Source organism: Sinohyriopsis cumingii, chromosome 16 (genome assembly GCF_028554795.1).
Source record: "Sinohyriopsis cumingii isolate HCF-2022 chromosome 16, ASM2855479v2, whole genome shotgun sequence".
Taxonomy (NCBI): domain Eukaryota; kingdom Metazoa; phylum Mollusca; class Bivalvia; order Unionida; family Unionidae; genus Sinohyriopsis; species Sinohyriopsis cumingii.
Window position 1 is genome coordinate 15595832 of NC_142976.1, and position 23809 is coordinate 15619640.

Sequence of the window (23809 nt, forward strand, 5' to 3'; positions counted from 1 at the left end):
AAATGGGTCTATTATTTGCATAATATTATGTATCTTTGGCGAACGTCGTTGTCGAGCGTTTACTTAGGAAATAATCATCATTGTATCTAGCCAATTAGAGCATCGTCGTGGACAAATCGACATACCTTATAAACGCTCAAATTCTTTTTTATGGATGATGTATCGGGCGTTTTTGAAAATGGTCATTATTTCGTTGCTGACAAAGCCACTATGCTCCGTTGACTCATGGATTTCGGCTGGGCCCCTTCGACTTCAATGAAAAATTCAACCGGGAGAAAGTATCTGCTTGTTATTTTGAACCTTTACTTGTATTCTCCATCGGTTATTTTGAAATGTAGCATCATAAGAATAATATTGATAAGCATGCACGGACACAGATTATACTTTTCGCACGTTTGTCAGACTATTCCACCCTCAATAATTAGATTCACGGTCACGTTGTAGTGCGCGGCTTGACTGACACTGGATCAAAAGGGACCGGATCGCTAGCCACTAGTGCACACAGTCGCTTCATTGCTGAATTGGTTATTAATTTTTTAATTTCCGTAGGCATGTCAGTGGTGCTTGGCAATTCAACCTTGACCGACGTTGGTCGATGTCGTAATCATCTCACCTATCCAGTCATGTCAACGACGATCCCGATTTCCTTTTTCCTTGACAACATCAATATCTTTTATACCAAGATGTTTTGCAATCGGCAACGCTTCCAAGACCATTCTCCCAAACAGACCCATGATAACATTATCTCAGTCATTGCTGTAAACGGCGCGATATACAGGCGTGTGTTGATATAGTTCTCTTACTGGTTTAGCTGCGTAATGATGAACGATCGTCATCGTACGCGTTTGGCCGCGCAAATCAAGCACATGTCCACCTTGGTCCGTTAGCAATAACCTCACCCGCGACAACGTGTTGTTGTTGCAAAGTAAATAAACCTTGTTGAGCGGAGATACTTGATGGGCAAAACTATAAATCAGTATAATAAACCTTGTTGAGCACCACGACATAAATCCGGTCCATCGGAGATGCTTGATGGGCAAAACTATAAAATGTGTCCTTGATGTCCGTGTGATAACTAATAACTACCTTGAATAGCATCACACGTTAGATTGATCACGGTCGTCGACGTGATATTAACTATAACCGGAGAGATATAAAGTCACTTATTGGGGTTCAATACTTTCGGTTTTAAATGCGTGGTAGTCGGGATTGCTGAAAAATAATCTCTTATTAATAGGTGGGCATGCATCTTAGGGCCAACCCAGCTCTATTATGATCGAAGACGCGCAAAATTTCAGCCTCTTATTCCTCGGTGGATATTTCGATGGCTCGTGGATAAGGCGATTTTGTATTCTTTGTCTGTGATATTTGAGATTCACCGCTGAAATTCATCGTTGAAGGCTTCGATTTCATTACGTGCCACTGGTGACACTTACCACGTGCCAATCAGGCACTTGTTCGAGCTTGATGGTTTTCATTCTCCACACGAACACGAGCGAATTATTCGCAGCCAGACTTCCAAAAGAATGTTTGGCCACTGTAAAATACACGTATTTGCGCCCAAGAGTGCTTGGCCAGGCAGGACTGAGATTGCGTGGTGAAATATAATTTCAGATTTGGGTTTGGTCATGCTGGCGGGCACCATCGTGATGGTACGTACTTCATGTTTGTATTCGTGACCACACGTCGCATTGCTTCGTTGATTTCTGATAGTGACGCTGTTGTATAATTTGTTTTTGTAATCGTGCTAAGTTAATTGTGCTGGTCATTAATGACCCAGTCGCGCGAGTGTCACTGTACAAGTCATTGATCAGTTCATGCGTCAGCGCTAGATCTGCGTTAGGGAAACTGCCCGGGTTCCCGTGGGACAAATATCCTAGCGAAAAACATCTTCCTGGATATAGTTATTGTGGATCACGAACGCGATTGGATATGCGATTTAACGACCGTGATCAACAACGTGCTAGGGAATCGCAAACACTCTGACAGGCATGTAGCTGACGTGCAGCTGATCTACGAATTATGAATTAGGTGTGATCAAGGATCGCAGCGTACGAGATGGAATTGCGAAATAGTTAGTCAACACCGCGATGGAAATCAAAATTTTGGTCGGCAGTAAATTGACAACAGCTGAGTTATAAAACGACATGGAATCTGCTTGTCGCATCCCAAGTCATTATTGGATTGACACCACGGCAATCAGTACATTTGCTAGTTCAACACGCGTCGATAAAGATGAGTTGCTCATGCGTGGTTAACGCTTCAAGTATTACGGCAGAATTCTATTACTGCTGATGCAAGAAAAATGTCAGTACATTCTGTATGCAACCCTTGTTGGGACACGATGTCTTTGTGAGATATTTGTACGCGCCTGATGAATTCGAAAGTAAAGCACGGAGAGCTACTGATCCCATTTAGAGTTTGACTACTCATACAGTTTCGCACGTAACCCGTTGAAACAGCGCACCAACAATATATTAGTTCGCTCATTGGTCCAAACTTGGATTTGTCCGTGAGGAACTGGAAGTGATACATGCATATATACAATTGCCACTTAGATGAGTATTAACACGATAACGTATCAGCACCCCTGCTACAGTTACATTCATGCCGCGCTGATGACCTAGTTGATTATCAATACGATATTTGGTAAACTGTCTGAAATCACAAGTTCGTGAATCGCATTCGATTTTGACGTTTTGTTTTGCGATGGCGCAAGTACGTCTTTGATATCTACTAATGTGTCCTGGAACAAGCACCATGGACAACTGCGTATTTGATCCGTGATATGGCAATCTTCGCTAAGTTCGACCATTCAATACAATAATCGATGATTCAGATGTGTTTTATATGCGATGTCGCTAATTCTTGTGAACTGTGAACTGTTACTGCATATCAGAGACACCAGTTGCCATATTTAAGCTCTTTTACAATGCAATTGCATTGACAGAACAGAACAGAACAAACCTTTTATTAATAAAAAGAAAACCCCGGCCACACATAGGTGGCATATGAGAATACCACAACTGTTACAGTATTGTAAGGCGACGTCACTAACATATGGAGATACAAATCATGTCATAGGTCAATATTTGCAATCATAGCAAAATTAAACATTCGGGCGTTTGTGACATCATTTGGGTGCGTGCATGTAACATTATCTTCGTACAGCAGAATGTATGTCATGTAGTGTACAAAAGTCTTCAGAGAGAGGGATTGATAGAAATATATTGTTGTCAATTATGGAAATATAACACTTCCACAGATAGCAGCAAGTTTATGATATTGTTTTCATTATTACATTTTGAAAAAATTGCAGGACTTTGGAAAATTTGGCGATTTTTGGTGGCAAATAAGGCTTGTAATTTTCCAAAAGGATGGTTTGTGGTAATAAAACGGTTTTAGAAACATACAATTTCTTTGTGAAATTTGGGACAAATAAACAAGTAATTTTATTCATCTCCGACGTCATTTGTATGACAAAATTACTTTGTTTTCCTCAGACGACGTATTATCGCAGCGACCGATTTCAACGAGGAGTCTGTGAATGGAAGTCCTGAACTTTATCATTGGCAAAATACTAGTTCTAAGGTTACTTTTCGGTCTCTAAATTCTTGGGCGAGTCTGTGCGTGGAGGTTAACACGCTTAAATCCTGGTTGTGAAACAGCGTGATTGCACCTGTGGTTTTACCAGATCCGCAACAGCTATTTAAGTAACAAAAGTCGATGACACGCAAGTGGATAGTTGACCGATGGTGCTGTGTCATCGTCACGAGCTAATTATTGCCGTCATGTTCTTGCACAACAGTTTTTATCTCGGATTCTCGGCATTTAAATGCTTTGTCTAATTCTCCAGTGGCCGTATAGTGTATTTGGAGGTGTTTTCTTAATTTGTCTCCGGGTTTGTGTTGTTTAAACTTGTCGTTGTAGTATGAATGGTCAAAACACCACCATCTGGAACACGGGTGATAATTGACTTGATGTAAAATGAATCACTGGCAACTCTGACCACTGTTGTAGGAAATTTGTTGATCATTCATGAGAAATTTCAATATTCGGACGCCTCGGCTGTAAATCTACATTCTTTTGTCTGATATGTTTTGCGTGTGAACTTCATCGCGCGTTGCATCGGCGTGTGGTTTAGGAAGCCAGACCTGTTTTTGTGATGTTCAAATCTTTAGTATTTTGCAGTAGCACAATTTGAATCAACACACGTCCGTTTCTGGATACTTCAGTGGTACCCCCCGGGCACGTTGGATCAAAATGACGTCATTACTAAGCACGTATGAAAATTCATGACAAACTCAAAACTGCTGATCTCAAGCAAATCCAGTTAAATCCATGTCGGGAAGGAGTCCGTTCACGGACACGCGTGTAAGTTCATATGTGGGGGTGAACAAATCGCTCAAAATATGGTTTTCACTCGCCACACAGGAGTGAAATAACTGGATAACACACGACCATGTCAACTCCGGCATCGTCATCCAGGTTATATCTGGTATTCCCATAACCAGTATGCCCATATTCTACAAAACATCGTTGGACACCCTCTAGAAAACATTTTGGAGTGGGTCTCCAATTGTTTTCTTTTGGGGTGTGTTCTTTTTATTTTGCTGTGCAAAATGTAATGCCATATATGCGATCGTAAACGGATTATTGGTAACTGCATCGACGTTGTTTGAGCATTTCGATGCTGTTTTTCGTTGCTCCTCATGAAAAAATCTTCGGTACGAAAATCAGAGGGTAACACAAACTAATCAATGCTGTCAGACCTGGTATCGCTGCCAGATAGCCTTACTGACGCTGGGTCGCACGCGACAATATCATCGATGGTGTGAGAAACATCACGGCGATAGAATCTGACTGTGCGTTTAACTGGAAAGTGTAAATAAGGCGATCACGCTTTTTATTTGCATATTTACCCGAATTATGCAAAATATTTCCCGTTATCGTTTTGATAACAGCTTCATTACACTCTCTAACACGGCAACTCTATGAGTTTAGCACCACTACTGTGGACCCGTTCTTTCCAGTACCCTTCTTTGTACATCGATGTTCAGTTAATCCATGCCCTCGATGCACGTTGCCAAAAGCTCAATAACACGTCGAGCTACACCAGCAATATGTAATGTGTGATGTGTGACAATAGTATCGTTCAATTTTTATTCGTTCGTAAAAAAATAAATTGTTTTGTTTTTTTGTATTATTTTTTTTATTAAGAGCCCTCCCGGTCACCCACACAAGTAAGACACCCCCTGGTCACATAAAGGTGGTGAGCTTGTTTTCAGAATCGCATTCACACGTACGTTCGTATATTCATTCAAAATAGCGTAGAAACCCGCAAAGCCTGCAGTACCTCCTCGTTCGTAAATCGTGGTCAGCCCAACTGGGGGGTACACTAACACGCATACGCGTACGACCACACCTACCCACTTTCCGATAGGTCCACTGGCCTAGAGTGCTGCTCGTATTTGAAATGTATTTTAAAGATATATTAATGTGTGATGCGACAGTAATAAAATAATAACAACGAACATCGGGTATTTTCAGTTCCTGTGTATTTCCACCAATACCAAATCCGATGAAGTTTTGCTTAGAAAGATATCACAGTAATCAAACATTAATGTAGTTTGGAAGACAAAAAGATACTGAATGGAGGAAAACTGTGTATCCTTTGTTTAATCTGTCTGTTCGGGGACCATACCGGAGACAAACTATTTAAAATCATCTGTAAAGAAAACTGATTAAAACAGCAAACAAAAAAGTAAAAATCGGTCCGAAAGTATTCATTTCCATTGTGCCCAATTCTGGAAGATTTTACTGACGTATCGTCTACATTAGCTTGATAATTGTTTTCTATTATTTTAAGAACAGTCTCTCCGATACCTATGCAATGGGGGTAAATTAAATTAGTATTATTTGTTCTATCCTCATACACTTCGTCAATAGAATTTGATATAGTCACTACTACTGAGTTACATCTTAGACCGTGCCTTTGCAGGGTATAAGTAAAAACAGAATTCATTCATAAATATTCTCCAGGTTTAGTGCCTATTTGGACACATTTCCGCCGGATGATGTCGCTGAGACAAGAATCCCGGATCCAGAAGACGAACAGAGTCAAGATGCAACCAAAAAGGACATGCTCTTGGGACGACCACGGAAGGGAAAGAAAAAAAGATCTTCCAGAAGTCCGGTACTTTATATTTGTCTGAACTACATTTGTATTTCTCTCTTCTTTCGTAAATTCGATATATTTCAGTGATTATTTGTTTTGTTGCATGCAAAAGATTTATCAAGTGGAATAATTAGCCTGTGACTTAGGAATTAATGGTCTTACTAAGTCATTCTCACACGGAACTCGCTATGCTAATGTAAAGAGGAATAACTCAAACGTCTGGTTTTGGTGCATTAAGACATAGGGTGCGCTCTACAAATATTCTGAATTTCTGAAAAAGTGGTGGGTATAAGGTGAAGTTGTTTACATTTGCAACATACACAACGAAGAGAATGTTGATATACCTCTATGTTACTTTCATGTAGTGTGGCTGAAATTTCATTGTGGAAATTGTAAATGATCTCAGCACACAGATAACTAAAATGACTGCTTCCTTGTGCTAAAAAAGTCAACCTGAATTAGTGTAAAGTACACCATCTTTAGCAGTTATTAAATTAGGGAAAATGAATTTTGCCATACTAGACAATAACAGCTTCTGAGAGTGCAATGAATGAATTACCAAATAATAAAATATATTTTATAAAATGTTATCCGCTGTATATTTTTACAATTTACCTCTGAAATCCAGGAAGTGAAAATGACCAAGCGGAGCTAGCAGTTTTTTTAGAGGTGCACGTTTGAAATAAAGCCAAGCTGTATGCTCTATAACCCATATTACACCCATCAATCATAGAACAAAATAAAGAGAATTAGAGGTTCTTTGAATTATACCTATTATATACAAGGTCCTTTTTAAATAGCCAGTATAACCAGTGAGGACACCCAGGGAGATTCTATTTTTTTAATATTCTACCCCTTATGCAAAATACAAAACTGGTGAGCGCCAACAGAGCAGCACAAGTCGAATATTTAGTTCCGAGGCAATAGGAATAAAATCCCTTGCCCATGGAGGCACCACGGTAGACGACTCTGGCTGGTCAAATATTAATTTTTGAACTCGCATCCTTTCGGCCGTGAGTCCGGTATGCCAAACACTAATCTACAACGGCACCCATGAATAATAATTGAAGGGAAATAACTGCCAATAAGTTTGGTTAGCTTGCAAAGCCGAGTTCTTCAAGTTCAGTTCAGTTAATAGCTCGGTTTTTGCACAATAGAAAGTCATCATTTATTTTGGGAATCCATATCGTTCTCTGAGAGCTGTTTCTCGTGAGGTGAGGATGCAGGATATCACTTTTATTAACTTACCCTGAGCGTGGGCTGGGGAAGATTGCTGCCATGATATTTGCTTGGCAATGTAGAAGCGCAGTCGCTGTTTCATTAAACCATCATTCCTCAGAGATGTTTGGGCATAGGTTGAAATTGATATCTACAGCTGAATACAAGCACCAAACCGTCTGTTAAAATCATATATTCGTTAGTGCGACACGCTTGTATTGAAATAGTTGAAAAGGTTCGATTCGCAAGAAGATCGAGTGCCGTGTTTACCAAGCCATCATGCCGAGGTATAACATTGGTTCGCGCATAATTCAGGTCCAGGCAATGGAAGCAGTGGCATGGTGCGGCCAGGCTCACGAGAGGCCTTCAATTCCACAAGAAAAAGTTTTCACGCTTTATATTGATATTGAGAAGCCATTTTCTCCTCTTGATAAGGAAACTTATGAAACTTGCGGTCTCTTAATTAGACTTGGAAAATATTCTCGAATGCTGAAGAATGTTTGCAGAGCCTTCTCAAACAATTGACCTGAAGGCTGACAAAGAGCATTGGTATAATTCTAATCTGACTGTATATTAGTGGTCAAAATTATTTTATTCTTCTACAAAAGACTGAACCGCGCTGTTGCCATACAGTTTAGCTAACTTGACATAATTCTGGTTTATTACATATTTTATCAATTAGCACTAATAACAATGGAATGTACGAGCCATCTTTTTCAAATCTTCCTGAAAATTGTTCATGCCATGCTTGATAAGTAACGTTTCAGCAAATATATATATATATATATATATATATATATATATATATATATATATATATATTCTACTGAATGTCAATTGTCCGTATTGAAAAGAGATACATACATTATTCAATGCATGCAAGTCATCGATGGATATCGATACCACCTTAAAAAATCCATTACATATTTATAAGGAGGTATGTACACATATGCATAACTGTCCATCTATCTAAACGTGTAGATGAACCTTTGGAGAAGTTTCTGCCGTATCCTTCTGAAGTTCCGAAGGGGACTGAATCATCATGAGACATTCACTAAGCTTCAAACCTACTTGGAGGTGGATGCCGAACAAGAACAAAACAAGAAAGTGGCGGGTGAGTACTCTCATTTGATTTCGTTGATATATTATCTAGCCATTTTCAACCAGATATGTGCGTCTCCGAAAGCTTTTCAACCAGCGCGAGTCCGACAAAGTAAAGATCAGCACAACTGATTGTTACATTAGGTTTTCCAGTTGCAAGGTATACAAGGTTTTCGTACCGGAAGAAACCACTGTTCAGTGTTTATAGGTTCTATTTGTCGAAAAAGGTCCGGCTCTTTCTTGGTTGCCGTAGCCATCACAGAACAGGAAGAAACACTTTTAAGCTTTGCTGAGGAAATAAGTTCAAGCATAACACGCGTGCCAACGTACATGTCTGTCAGACCAAACTCTATTGCAACAGAGCCGCAAAGGAATACTGTTTAAAGGCAATCGCTTTACATAGCCCTATCGACCGCAGGCCGGAAAGTGCAGAGAACGATGACACCTTTACTCTCATAACCACCATTTAAGTTCTTTCATCACTATTTGTTTTGAGAAGGGATTCTTCTAAACCGTGTCGTAGCTTGATTGGATATTTGACTTCAGCCACAAGTGCGCATATGATTCTTTGCAGAGGAGATCCGTTCCAAAACAAGCATGTATCACAAATAAAAACATAAAGACCCTTAAAACTACTTCTTTAAAAATATCTCAACCGAATTTAAATAATTTTCTTCAACGAGCATATCACATTAGGACCTATTTATGTGATGCAATTTATGGACATCTGCCGTTAAATATTGCCGTCGTTAAGAAAATAGTAAACTCTTTAAAATACTTCTTAATGAAACACAGACCAACTTTAATACAATTTGATGAAGAGCATTCTGGCATCAACTTCTTTCCAAATTATACTAAAAATACCAATATATAATTGAATAAGACCACCTGTTAATAAAAATTGAACACACCTATATAAATTTTTCTTAAAAGTTTATCAACATATTCTATCGCATTAGACAGGAAGAATTCTTTTATAAAGTGCCTTCAAAATAACAGGAATAGTGCTTTTCTGCAACAAATATGGCTGTTATGAATTTGACCACATTTGATGAAATGCAAACTTTTAATATTTATTCATTGCTGATATTCCTTAAAATATGGCAGAAGATATTAACAACCTAGAAACTTTCAAACAACTTTATTTCATGACCAAGAGAACCGGGAAAAAATGTTGACATGAAGCGCACTACTCTACAGATTTCGTATCCAAATACCCTTGCATTTGGCTTTTAGGTATAACTACACTTGCATTTGGCTTTTAGATATAACTACCCTTGCATTTGGATTTTAGTTATAACTACCCTTGCATTTGGATTTTAGTTATAACTACCCTTGCATTTGGATTTTAGTTATAACTACCCTTGCATTTGGAGTTTAGTTATAACTACCCTTGCATTTGGATTTTAGGTATAACTACCCTTGCATTTGGATTTTAGGTATAACTACCCTTGCATTTGGAGTTTAGGTATAACTACCCTTGCATTTGGAGTTTAGGTATAACTACCCTTGCATTTGGATTTTAGTTATAACTACCCTTGCATTTGGATTTTAGGTGTATATTATCAAGCTGAGCTTTCTCAGGTTCACTTTAGTCTCTTTTTACGATTTGGTGGACTTATAGTCCCTTCCGTGGAACATTATTCTTTATTCATTTTTATTAGTCGTATAATATAATATGATTAAATAATACGGGCAGCATACATAGCGGGTTTTTTTTGCGTAGGTTGACTTTGGTTTCTTTATCCAGTAAAGAAAACATTGCTCAAGTTTATGCGGAACGCGTTCAGCATGACCTTCGTCTCCTTTTAGCCTCGTTTTCAACTCGTCATATGCGTTGATGACCATTGCTTTTTATCTCTCAAATAATAATACCATGGAATCATTTCCATGACTTGGTCACTAGACTATTTGAAATAAAAAAAATGTATTACGAAGAAAATGTAATGGTAACATAACAAATCGTACGGTAGACATCTATGTGAATTAGTATCATTCAGAAATCGTTGAGATTGAAAACTGAAGCTCGATTGAATTTAAGTACGACAAAATGAGAACGGAGAGTGGCTACCACTGGATTCATTTTCTCAGTAGCTCTCGCATGATCTTGTCGAGTGTATTTTATATAAGACTGAATGGGGCTTTGCCTTGTAAGAGGCTTTCGACAGAATTTCTGTGTATTTTACATAAGGCTGAATGGGGCTTTGCCTTGTAAGAGGCTTTCGACAGCATTTCTGTGTATTTCTCAGATTGTGCTCTACCAGACTGGCTGTAGAGAGATCAATCATGGTATAAGCCTTTCATCAACGAAACAAAATTCCAAGGTCATCGTGCTAAACAGAAGCATATAGTAGCAAATTGTCATACAGATCATGAATTTACATATAATGAAAACGAAGGTGATACCAACAGGCAGGTCATGAATTTACGCATAATGAAAATGACAGTCGTACCAACAGGCAGATCATGAATTTGCGCATAATGAAAATGACAGTCGTACCAACAGGCAGGTCTTGAATATATGCATACAGAAATGACAGTGATACCAACAGACAGATCACGAATATACGCATACTGAAAACGACAGTGATACCAACAGGCAGGTCTTGAATATACGCATGCTGAAAATGACAGTGATACCAACAGGCCGATCATGAAATTACGCATAATGAAAATGACAGTCTTACCAACAAGCAGATCATGAATTTACGCATAATGAAAACGAAGTGGTACCAACAGGCAGATCATGAATATACGCATACTTATAATGACATGATACAAACAGGAAGATGATCATGAATATACGCATACTGAAAATGACATTCGTACCAACAAACAGATCATGAATTTACGCATAATGAAAACGAAGTTGTACCAACAGGTAGATCATGAATATACGCATACTTATAATGACATGATACCAACAGGCAGGTCATGAAATTACGCATAATTAAAATGACAGTAATTCTAAGAGTTAGGTCATGAATAAAGGCATACTAGAAATGATAGTGATACCAACAGGCCGATCGTGAATTTACGCATCCTGAAAATAACAGTAATTCTAACAGTTAGGTCATGAATTTACGCATCCTAAAAGTTACAATGATATCAACAGGCAGGTCATGAATATACGCATACTGAAAATGATAATGATACCAACAGGCAGGTCATGAATATACGCATCCTGAAAACGACAGTGATACCAACAGTCAGATCATAAATAAACATATCCTGGAAATGAAAGTGGTACCAACAGGCAGATGATCATGAAAATACTGATACTGAAAATGACTGTAGTACCAACAGACAGATTATGAATATACGCTTACTTAAAATGATAGTGGTACCAACAGGCAGATCATGAATATACGCATACTGAAAATGAAAGTGGTACCAACAGGCAGATAATGAGTACACGCATACTTAAAATGAAAGTGGTACCAACAGGCAGATCATGGATCAAATCAAACCAAAACCATTTGACCAATGTTATTTTTAAAGTGACAATGTATTTAACAATTTTACAACATTCCATACTCTTATTGCGTAGAGACAGATTTCTGTGTCACATTGATGGGGTATTCTGAACACCATGCTCCCATTAGACCATTTTATGATTGATGGTATGTCATCAAAAGATTTGGTTAATTTAAAAGAAGAAACTCAAACTTACGGTTAATAGCTGTTAATATTCAATTTGTTTCCGATTCTCATATATTATATTTAAGAAAAAGTTGACATACCTGTATGCTGCATGTATTTAATGTATTTAAAGTGCATTTAGATATGTATTAGGGAAATGACGACCTATTTAAAGCAACATGGAAGAGGGTGTTAATTTCATTTGCAGCGATGCTAGTGTGTTTGCAGTGTTGTTTTCGGACTGTTGGTTATAATACTTACCCGCACTTTCCAGCAAGAGAGTCCCGAATGGAAATGCCTTAAGAATAATGTATGCAGTTAGTGAGAGAGTTCCGAATGGAAATGCCTTAAGAATAATGTATGCAGTTAGTGAGAGAGTTCCGAATGGAAATGCCTTAAGAATAATGTTTGCAGTTAGTGAGAGAGTTCCGAATGGAAATGCCTTAAGAATAATGTTTGCAGTTAGTGAGAGAGTTCCGAATGGAAATGCCTTAAGAATAATGTATGCAGTTAGTGAGAGAGTTCCGAATGGTAATGCCTTAAGAATAATGTTTTCAGTTAGTGAGAGAGATCCGAATGGAAATGCCTTAAGAATAATGTATGCAGTTAGTGAGAGAGTTCCGAATGGAAATGCCTTAAGAATAATGTTTGCAGGTAGTGAGCTCTTCAGCATTGCGATAATAACATCAGCCATTTTGTTCTCATTTCGCATCTTAAAATTTATTTTGACTCATTCTTACTTTTGTTAGAGTCCATATGCAAAACACCACATTACCCATCAGTCTTAACACATTGTAAAAAGCAAGGTAAACAATTTACGATCTTCTGGCAGACTGGTATGCCTATTGAGCATAGTAGTTCAAATGCATAAAAAAAATTATGTTTGATTCCGTCTCAGATGCATACCATAGTCATATCCATTAATTGCTTACTTGGAGATCCAATCACTGCATTTACATTAGTCAATCTTCTTTCGTGATCCAAAAAGAGAAAAATGATTCTATAAAACCTGTATATTTTTATAAGTTTTTACCATTCATAATATTAAAAGTATGGTTGGGAGAAGACCGCTAATTTTCAAAACTATCGCAACTTCTCTTTTTAAAATTATTTATATCCCTGTTATATAAGGCGGATCGAGAAATTTGTAAGATTTCGCATTCTTAATTCCAATAGTGTGACCCATCCATTTAATGATGTACCAGTATCGATTGTATACATCAAGGGGATACGCGCAAGGAAAGTGTCACATACAAACGGAAGTGGCTACAAACATTTCGACCATACGTATAGGCATCGTATGATGGCAGTATTTAAATTTTTGATCTGAAAGAAAATTAATCATTCTAATGCAAACGCGTATGATCTATTTTCGTATAAATGATATCATCCCCAGTTTTTAAAAAATAAATTTTCGAACTTTGATCGGCCTATCACCTAGGAATATTATTTCATACACCCAGTCTCAGACGGTGGTAAATACAATGATACAGCGTAATGTTACGGGTTTTCTCTATTATATCTGATACAAGATAATGATACGGTTTTCCCTGTCAAGTATGATAAGAAGAATGATACGGTTTTCCGTGTCATATATGATAAGAAGAATGATACGGTTTTCCGTGTCATATATGATAAGAAGAATGATACGGTTTTCCGTGTCATATATGATAAGAAGAATGATACGGTTTTCCGTGTCATATATGATCAGAAGAATGATACGGTTTTCCGTGTCATATATGATACAGTATAATCAAGCATCGATTGCCAGTTTTTGGAGAAGATGTGGTAATTATTTTTCACCCACCATAAGTCATGCTCCACTTGGACTTCGGCCCATGCACCATCATTTGCCCTGGGCGAGAAAATCTTCATATGTCCCCTTTACAAGGACCATAATAAAAGTATCATAAAACCTCAAAACAAGGGCGATACTTGTATAAAGATGGAGCTGATATAAATGAAGAAAAGACTTTTAAAGGGCATCGTTTCCCTCATAATTATTATTACAAATCCCACAACCACGAATAAAATGTTGTCAATTGATACTTCATCCCCACGCAAACAACATGGAAACACTTACATACAGGAGGGAAGAGAACCGAAATAAACGGTAGAATAGTCCATGAACATCATTGTTCTACATGGAGCTGAGCTAGTGTTACACACCCAGTATTTATATGTCTTCATTAAAACAGAGTTCTGAAACCTGGTGTATGCAGCTTCATTAATGAAACGTTATGTATATCAAAGTTATCATGCACATAATGAACAAAACAGGGGTCTTTTCACAGGTCTGTTCAACTCCATAGAAAATGAGCAGTTCAGTTAGTCTTCCTTTGGTAACCCAGTCCAGTCCTCAGTCATCAGTGCATTGGTCAAAGACCCTTTCTGACATGTTTTAACCTTATCTAAGCGCTCACGGTTCCGGATCACTGCCATCTGACCTCTCTCTGCGTGGGTTCGAGTCTCAGACTGGGCTAACGTGGGTATGTGAGCGAGTCTCAGACTGGGCTAACGTGGGTATGTGAGAAAGCCTGCCAGTAGCTTCTCGTGGGTTGGTGGTTCTTCCCGGGGTTCTCCAGGGTTCTTCCTCCACCAGTTATACTGGCCGCCATGTATAGCCTATCTTGTGCTGAAAATGGCGTTAAACACTAAAACAACAACCTTATCTAAACACTAAGGTTGGAAAGAAAAAAATCTCTTATTGGAAATTGCTTTAAAATGAGGATTACATATAATTTTGATCACAGAATAATGGTCTGAGTAATTGTATCTCACTATCAGTTCGTGAAATGGTCATTTTGACTTGTAAATCATCTGAAACAACGTTTTTATTTATTACCTTTTCTTGCCAGGTTTTCAGAAAACTGGAGACGGAAAGAGAACCGCTTCTATCCTTCAGACCACACCAGTGGTAAGGAAAAGAACTGTACCAGTTTTAAAAAACCGCCTGCCCCAGGATCTTTGCTTTTGGATGGAAATCTTGAGGTATATATATATATATATATATATATATATATATATATATATATATATATATATATATATATATATATATATGTGTGTGTGTGTGTGTGTGTGTGTGTGTGTATTCATACATACATACATACTGCACCATTTCAATGACTTACTCAGTTAACTGTGTACCATTTGGTATCTCAGCTGCAACACTCAAATGACTTTCTCAGTAAGTGTGTGTCATATTTCACGTCTCAGCTACCTCTCGCGAAACCCCAAATCTTAGAATAGTCGAATTAAGATTTTGGACTCGCATCCCTGCTACTTTTCGTTTCCTCAACGATTGATTAATAGTGGACCTTGAATCGTTAACCGCGGCACGGATTCAAATATTATTTGGAACCAATCATAACTCTGTAACATGTTTGATTATGCTGGTTTTATTCTATATACATTTCTTTGATTCGGGTGCGTATATGTAATGGAGATCCATTGGTAAGCCTTTGGTTTCTACCCTGTTAGGTATCTAGATGACAATGCATACTTTCGTACATATATAAAGTACATGACTTTATTTATGCACATATACTGCCAATATACTAGTTACAAAAGATGTCTTCATTTATATTACATTTGAAGAAAAAATTCAACGTATGTAAAGTCACTGCCTAACTCGCTGATTGATTAATTGGCTGATTTAGGAACTCTGAAAATACTGAAAAGAACTTCGGCTAGACAAAATCACGTAGACTTTTCTTTCTTTTGAAAATAGGGGCATCGGGTCTCCCATTAGTCTAAGACAATTGCCATTACATATCACTGACATCTCATCTCTGTCCGCGTGGGGTTCGATTCTCAACACGGCCAGCGTGGGTATGTGAGAATGATTGCCAGTTGCCTCCTGTGGGTCAGTGGTTCTCAAGAGTGTCCCTGGTTTCTTCCTCAACGAAACGTACTGGCAGCCATGTCGTAAAGCCCATAAAATCAAATCAGACCTTGTCTTTCAGATACATGGATTTGGTTGATAGTGTGAAAGCTTCTGGAGAAACCTCTACTGAGCATGCCCAGATTCTGATTGACAAGGCCACTGCTATTGTCACCGTTTACCTGGTATCGGAGGTACCGCCTAAAGTACAGGTAAAATGCAAATTTACTTAGCCATATTAGATAAAGACCGATTCAGTTGCAAAGTTTATCATATGCTTTATTTACATTCAAGTCAAATACAGATTGATTAACTTTTTTATCAGCACAATCAGCATTATTGAAAACCTTCAGTGCATGCAGAGTTAACTTCTTCGTTTAATTTCAACAGTTATTTATGTACCCTGCTTTGTTTATTAGGAAGACTCTTAAGTTGCTGTGCATTAAATACAGATTATGTCTCCTTGTAACGAATGTATTTAGTTGGAAAGAAATATTATTGTTTCGAAATATTAGTTACTTTACAAGAAGTATTGTTTCAGTATTTTGAAATACCAATTAGGAGATTCGATATGTAATTTATTCTATATTTCTGAGTAACATTTTAGTTTTCAAAAATATACTTTATTTAAGTTTTTCTGTCTTTTAATTTCATGCTTATTTTTAGATGCGAAAACTTTTTCCAATTTTTTTTTTATTGCCGATGTTTCATTCATTATTAATTTACATAATAGAAATACAATGAACACCTGAAATAATAAAGTAAATAATTAGTAATAACAGATTGGGTTCCATCTCAAACGCAAATCAGCAACTCCATTTTAAAAAAAAATATCCCTCCACCCATGGGACAAAACTAATTTAACAAACACTATGAGTGCAAGTCACGACCAAAACTTTTCATTTCTTCACAATAGTTTTCAAAGATTAAAATGAACTAATAAATCCACACCAACACGATAAAAATATATTGGCTATATGCGTTCCACAATAGGTATCCATATCAAATTAAAGAAAATATAAATATCAATGCGAGAGTTTATACAACATCAATTATTAAGCCTTTTCGCTTTCTAGCTTAACAATTTCCAGCAGCCCGTTGATATATGTTGTCTCAGCTATCAAAAAAGCCATTTTGAGATATTAATAGTTCATTTTCTAAGTTCATTAAAATACCATCGTTATCCTGCCATTCCAAATATATATATATATATATATATATATATATATATATATATATATATATATATATATATATATATATATATATATATATATATATATATATATATATATCCAGGGCAGGCTGCTTGGAACAGACGCTGCCAACAATGGCTTTGACAAAACGGTATTTTTGCGGCATGCAGGACCAATGATGAATACATGACCTGTTATAATTGAGCTTATTGTTTACTGAGCTTATTCAAAACTAGACTGACACTTGTTAAACTTGGCAGCGATCTGACTTCGAGTGACATGTCCAAAACAGAGTTTTCTTGGCATCGTGATCTAATAAAATAAATATAAATGTTGCCGAATGTTGAGCTGTTCACAGACTGAATTTGAGATGAATTATAACAACAACTTTGATTGTTGCCTGAAATATATTTTTGTAGCATCACAAAGGAGTCAAAATACTCTATCTCACTTGGCTTGTTTACACTTGCGACCCAGGGTGTTCCAAAGCCGTCAAAATTATTTTTGTCTTGCTGCTTAAGGCGTTTTTGTTTGTGTTGCTAGCAATACCGATGGCGCTAAGTGTTGCATGTGTTACCAGTACTGGCGCTTTCCTAAATCCAGTTCTTCTGATTATACTTGGTGTAGAGATTGCAACGTTGTCTGCTTTCAGAAAAGTTGAGACAGATCTTCAAAAACAAAAATGCTATTTGCAAGTACGTCTATAACGCGTATACACAAATTTTGAACAACAGAATTGTTTGCGCGGTGCCTCATTCAGTACGACAGATTTGATTAAAGACTTCAGAATCGCTTAAATTTGTAATACGGTGGTTGTTCAAGTTTATGTCATTGTGTATTGACTAATCAAACGCATCATCAATGTACATTTTTCTCTGAGGATTTGAAATACGATCACCATGACCTCTTTAAATATGTCGATCATCGTGTCACTAATTGACCACTTTCTTTACGTAGTGTGCAACACCAAGCTGATTAATATGATTTACGAGATAACAGTATGTTGCTGTCATGCCGTGGAATGGTATTACTTTTCCTTCTTTAGCGTACCATAAGTTTCTTTTAAATGTCTTCTCTTTTATTTTCTCTCCTCTTCTAAAATTAATAAAAAGGAGACCATTTAATAATTTTGTTTTCTGTATTACCAATGGTTATTTATAATTGTATTTTATCTCTTTCCAATTATTATACTCAGTAACTATCATATTAATTCCTTATGACTTATTTCAATATCGCTTACTGCACTTACCATATCATCAACACTTTTAGACTTGCAGCAGAGGTCGCAATCTCATATTTAACAACGCGGTCGTATACAATTTGCGTCTGAATGTTGTTGCTGCAAATCTGAATAACGTTACATATAACCCGCTGAACTTAAAGGGCTAATAAACCCGTTGCTATTCCTGCAACTTATAAACCAAAATGTGTAAACTCATTTCACCTGATGCAGTTGTCATGCTAATCTCGAGCCAGTTATAAAAAAAAAATTACTTATATTTGTTTCATACTTTTTTCTGACATCTCTGTAATATTCGATTTCTTCATGCAAGTAATTATTAGTTTTGTTGATATTTGTTTACCAGTTTCTGCTCTACGTCGATCGTTCTTCCTTTATGAAGTTACCGTCTTACTTTGCTCAACAGTCTTTACTTTAACCACTTTCATTGTTTTGCAAAAATATCAAGAGTAATTGTAAATATGGTTATAAAAAATAGCAGCAAATTTCTTTAACTGAACTTTCTTCCATTTTAGCAAATTTTCCAGTCATGCTGAAATGTTAAAAAATCAATGTTTGTATTAAAATACGAATGAAAATATAGTGCAAGAAAGGTGTACAAAACATGCCCAAAATAAGAGCAAAAAAGTCACTACCAAATTTAAAAACAAATTATTCTAAGCATTGTTACAAGCCATATCTAAACATTTGGAGAGAAAATAATATATAATTATTTTATACATTAGAGAAAAAGAGAAAAAATAATTACATGAATCAAAGACGAAAAGCACAAACTATCCCACTCAGCAAACGTCAGTGTTCATGAAATAAAACATTAAATCTGATACAACTTTACAAATACTTGGCACTCCTTCATTTTAATTCATTAGGAGATGGTTAAATTGGCCAACGTTTAAAGTTGATCATGACGAAATCTAGATCATTTTATTTTTGTGCATATATTGATTACCCTGATGCAAAAAAAACCCCAAATACATGCTTTCTCTAGTCAAAAACAAAATACATGCTTTCTCTAGTCAAACACAAATACATGCTTTCTCTAGTCAAACACAAGATATATAAGATGTGAAAACAAGTCTAAAATGACAAAATACCATTGCAATATCAAAGGGAAACCATATTAAACTGATAGATGTATAATTCATTACATATTATAGTTCATATTCCCTTTTATATCTTTTTGATATTCTTTTACAGATCTTGATCTATATGGTATAAATATATAGTAAATACAGCGACAACTTTTACACAGTGTTAGAACAACAAATGCATCGATTACGTAACTTCAGGAAAACATTTCTCTTCTTTTTGTGCTCCTTTGGTTTTAAATTTATCTATTTAAATGACATAATCATACACTACATTATGCTATTATATCTTATTCAATTTACTGGCATTTAATCTTTTTTAATTCTGTTTTTAATTCGTTCAAATTATCAATTAGAAGAATTTCCTCTGCTTAGGATTACTACGCCTTACAATGACTGATATCGTACCTGGTCACGCATTTTACATAAATGTCGTATCTTTTACAAAGTTGTAAATGTGAACTGCAGAAACTATATATGTGATTCATTTTTGGTTGTTTCTGAAACCTCACCAAAAATGACACAGGATTTCAAAAATATGTTTGCAATAATCCCATAATTGTACATGAGAGCATAAACATAAGTGTATTTTCACCACAGTGTTTGTGTATTAAAACTAATGCTTTTTGGTGATGTTATTTTGTAATTATGTTATTTGATTTTAATATTCATCGGTTGTTTTGGGGTAACGTTTTGGGGATTGATCATATGCAGTAATATTTCCTTTCATGTCATCCATTTGTTTTCTTTTCTTTCATCCTACCTGCGAATTTAATCAACAATGAAATCGACTTGAGAGTGCTCGTAGTTTTCTTTTCTTTCATTCTACCTGTGAATTTAATCAACAATGAAATCGATTTGAGAGTGCTCATAGTTTTCTTTTCTTTCACCCTACCTGTTTAATCAACAATGAAATCAATTTGAGAGTGCTCATAGTTTTCTTTTCGTTCATCCTACCTGTTTAATCAACAATGAAATCGATTTGAGAGTGCTCATAGTTTTCTTTTCTTTCATCCTACCTGTGAATTTAATCAACAATGAAATCGATTTGAGAGTGCTCATAGTTTTCTTTTCTTTCACCCTACCTGTTTAATCAACAATGAAATCAATTTGAGAGTGCTCATAGTTTTCTTTTCGTTCATCCTACCTGTTTAATCAACAATGAAATCGATTTGAGAGTGCTCATAGTTTTCTTTTCTTTCATCCTACATGTGAATTTAATCAACAATGAAATCGATTTGAGAGTGCTCATAGTTTTCTTTTCTTTCACCCTACCTGTTTAATCAACAATGAAATCAATTTGAGAGTGCTCATAGTTTTCTTTTCGTTCATCCTACCTGTTTAATCAACAATGAAATCGATTTGAGAGTGCTCATAGTTTTCTTTTCTTTCATCCTACCTGTGAATTTAATCAACAATGAAATCGATTTGAGAGTGCTCGTAGCTTTCTTTCATTATCTTCTTTACTGCGTCTGAATTCCTAGCCCCGTCTTCTCAATCCAAGGGTGGTGGTGGACTCGTATAGCATTGGGAAGAGCAAGGGTGTCAAATTCAAACCACCCTGAGGGCCGCATGAGGGCATTTTCGATGGCCCAAGGGCCACACCAGTTTGGTTATTTCTCCTGACACCTTGTGATGCCAATCATTTTGCGGGCCACAGGATACGGCTTGTTGGGCCGCGTGTTTGAGACCAGTGGGGTAGAGAGTCAGAACGGGTCATGGCAGTGATCTGATGGTTTTTGTCACTCGGCAGGATTTTTTTTTTTTCTAAACGAGGCGACTGCTCGGTGGTGTTCAACTTAAAGCGTGCGTATGACACATGTAATTTTAACATTCGTTGTTTTTCCTTTCTCCTTATTTCGATGTTACAAAACCAAAATCGGATACATTTTAGTGAGATTCCCGCTCAGCACGTGACCGCGACCTTTAATAACAACTGGTGGAAAATAATGTAGAAGAAATATGCAATACTTTATGAGTGCAAGAAGGGCTGGGGGTAGCAAAGTTTGAAAGGAAATTGCTGGGGTGAAGGTGGAGGTTATTGTTATTTGTATGGTGTACGGCATTGGTAGATATAAAGGTTCTTATAATGTGACATGGATCCGGATTGAGAACCAAACGTAGTCCCCAGAATTTAGCGATGTGTAAACAAATGCAATCTGTTATAACGGGACCATTTAAATACGACGAGATCGCAGAAAACTCGGTCAGTTCATAATAATTGTGATTATTGAACGTTTGTCACCCCATGTTTAATCCCGAGAGGCATGGGCATCGTTATACGTTTCTCAGTACAAAATTACTCAATGTAGCAAAGCCATTAATAGATGGATGAATAGTATGTTTTGCATGAAGTAGACTTATCACCAGAACGTGAGAATTGTATTAATACACACGAAACAAACATTTACAAAAGAAGAATAAAAACACATTAAGGCTTATGACACACTTAAGGTTTCGTTCCACATATTCGTATTTTGTACATGGTTAACATTTTAAGGAAGTATTGAATCCCATCATATGTTATTTTCACGAAGAATCATGGAACTCGCATGTTGGCGTACATCAGTTTCATTTAAGCACTGAGTATGCCAGAGGATGTGGGTATCTAGTTCGGTGTGATTACCACAGTGTTTGAAAGGCAACTGATGTGTGTATCTAGTTCGGTGTGATTACCACAGTGTTTAAAATCAAACTGATGTGGGTATCTAGTTCGGTGTGATTACCACAGTGTTTGAAATCAAACTGATGTGGGTATCTGGTTCTGTGTGATTACCACAGTGTTTGAAAGCAAACTGATGTGGATATCTAGTTCGGTGTGATTACCACAGTGTTTGAAAGCAAACATATACACTCAGATTGAACACCCCAGTTTTATGAAACAAAAATGTGTACCTAATATTTGGAGTGAAATTTATCAAGTTTATCCCGTCATATTTTGTTTAAATTTTGTCTTGAGAAACGCAAATTCGGGTACTTTAAGAATCTCCACATGAAAATATGTGTAGAAATAATCGTTTGGCATGTCAGGTACAATGCAAAAGGAAACATGAAATTCCTCTCTTTCTGAATCATTTTTGCTAGTTAACAAGCTGAGATCAAATTAGTGCAGAAAATGTTTTAAGTAAAAATACATACATTCACGATCTACACTAATGGGGAATGTCTTGTTGGATCGTATGCGATGAAAACGTCCCAGCCTTTTGATAATTTACACAGCAAAAACAGACGACAAACGTTCCAGAACCTGAAATTCTGTGAAAACTGCTGTGGGGCGTGATCTGACCACATGATTGCTAAATATAGATTAATTGGTTTATAAACGTGGTATCAGGTGCAAAAAGTAATGACATTCTCTAGTAATTGTAAAACATAATGCTTCTTTACTTTGTTTCTAGATTTCATTTATAGCCCTATAAATGGACCGGATTAATTGTACGTGCCAGGATTATGAACTATGTAAACGGACACAGTTAGTTGTAAACAAATATCTAGTACTATATTTTATGTAAGACATAGCTAAAATATGCATGTAGATAAATAAATAGACAGACAGACAGACAGACAGACAGACATACAGAGAAGATGATTGTAGCTGCGTCGATATATGTCCTTATCTATCCGCATACATATATGTACATACACCTCCATCTCTTCCAGCCAGGCCAAACACAAAATGTAATCGCCTGTGTTGACCAAAATTATCACCAAATTTTACGTTTTGTTAAGAAGATCCTTTTATACTTTTCAGGAAAATATACGATTTTTATTCTCATGGAACATAACTTTTAATTTTAGAAGTACCATATGAATACTTTTTTTTGAACAGATGAAATGAAAAATAAATTTGTCATCATTTTGTGGATAATACGGGAGGCCTCAAAATGTCATTTTCATATACATAACATTTTATGTTCTTTGTTGAAATGGTTTTCTTCGTTGTCGATTCAGCAAATGTACAACAAATGAAATCTACCAAGCTCACTTATTTATGCTTTCAGAACTTCTTATTGTATTTTCAAGACCATTTTCGGTAGATACAACATTAGGAATTCAGAACATGTCATTTAGAAGTAATACAGGGGCATACAATGCTTGTACCAGTGTCATGTGATATGCATTAGCGAAACCCCAGTGGTACCATTATCAAGATAATGTTTTGCTTGAATAATATTCTTGTCAAAATGAAGGTATTGTCTTTGGGCAAAAAATTGTACAATATAGATATAGCCCTTTCCCTTCATAATGTTTTCAGCATCA

At 36.5% G+C, this 23809-nt stretch overlaps 1 protein-coding gene across 1 annotated transcript in view; it reads left to right on the forward strand.

Annotated features, from left to right (window-relative positions):
• LOC149779982 (uncharacterized) overlaps positions 1 to 23809 on the forward strand; it is a 91878-nt gene that overhangs the window by 47927 nt on the left and 20142 nt on the right. Inside the window, exons 12-15 of the mRNA XM_089937377.1 lie at positions 6043 to 6196; positions 8378 to 8510; positions 14998 to 15130; positions 16108 to 16237. Coding sequence (XP_089793503.1) covers positions 6043 to 6196; positions 8378 to 8510; positions 14998 to 15130; positions 16108 to 16237 — 550 coding nt within the window. The remainder of the gene's footprint in view (positions 1 to 6042; positions 6197 to 8377; positions 8511 to 14997; positions 15131 to 16107; positions 16238 to 23809) is intronic.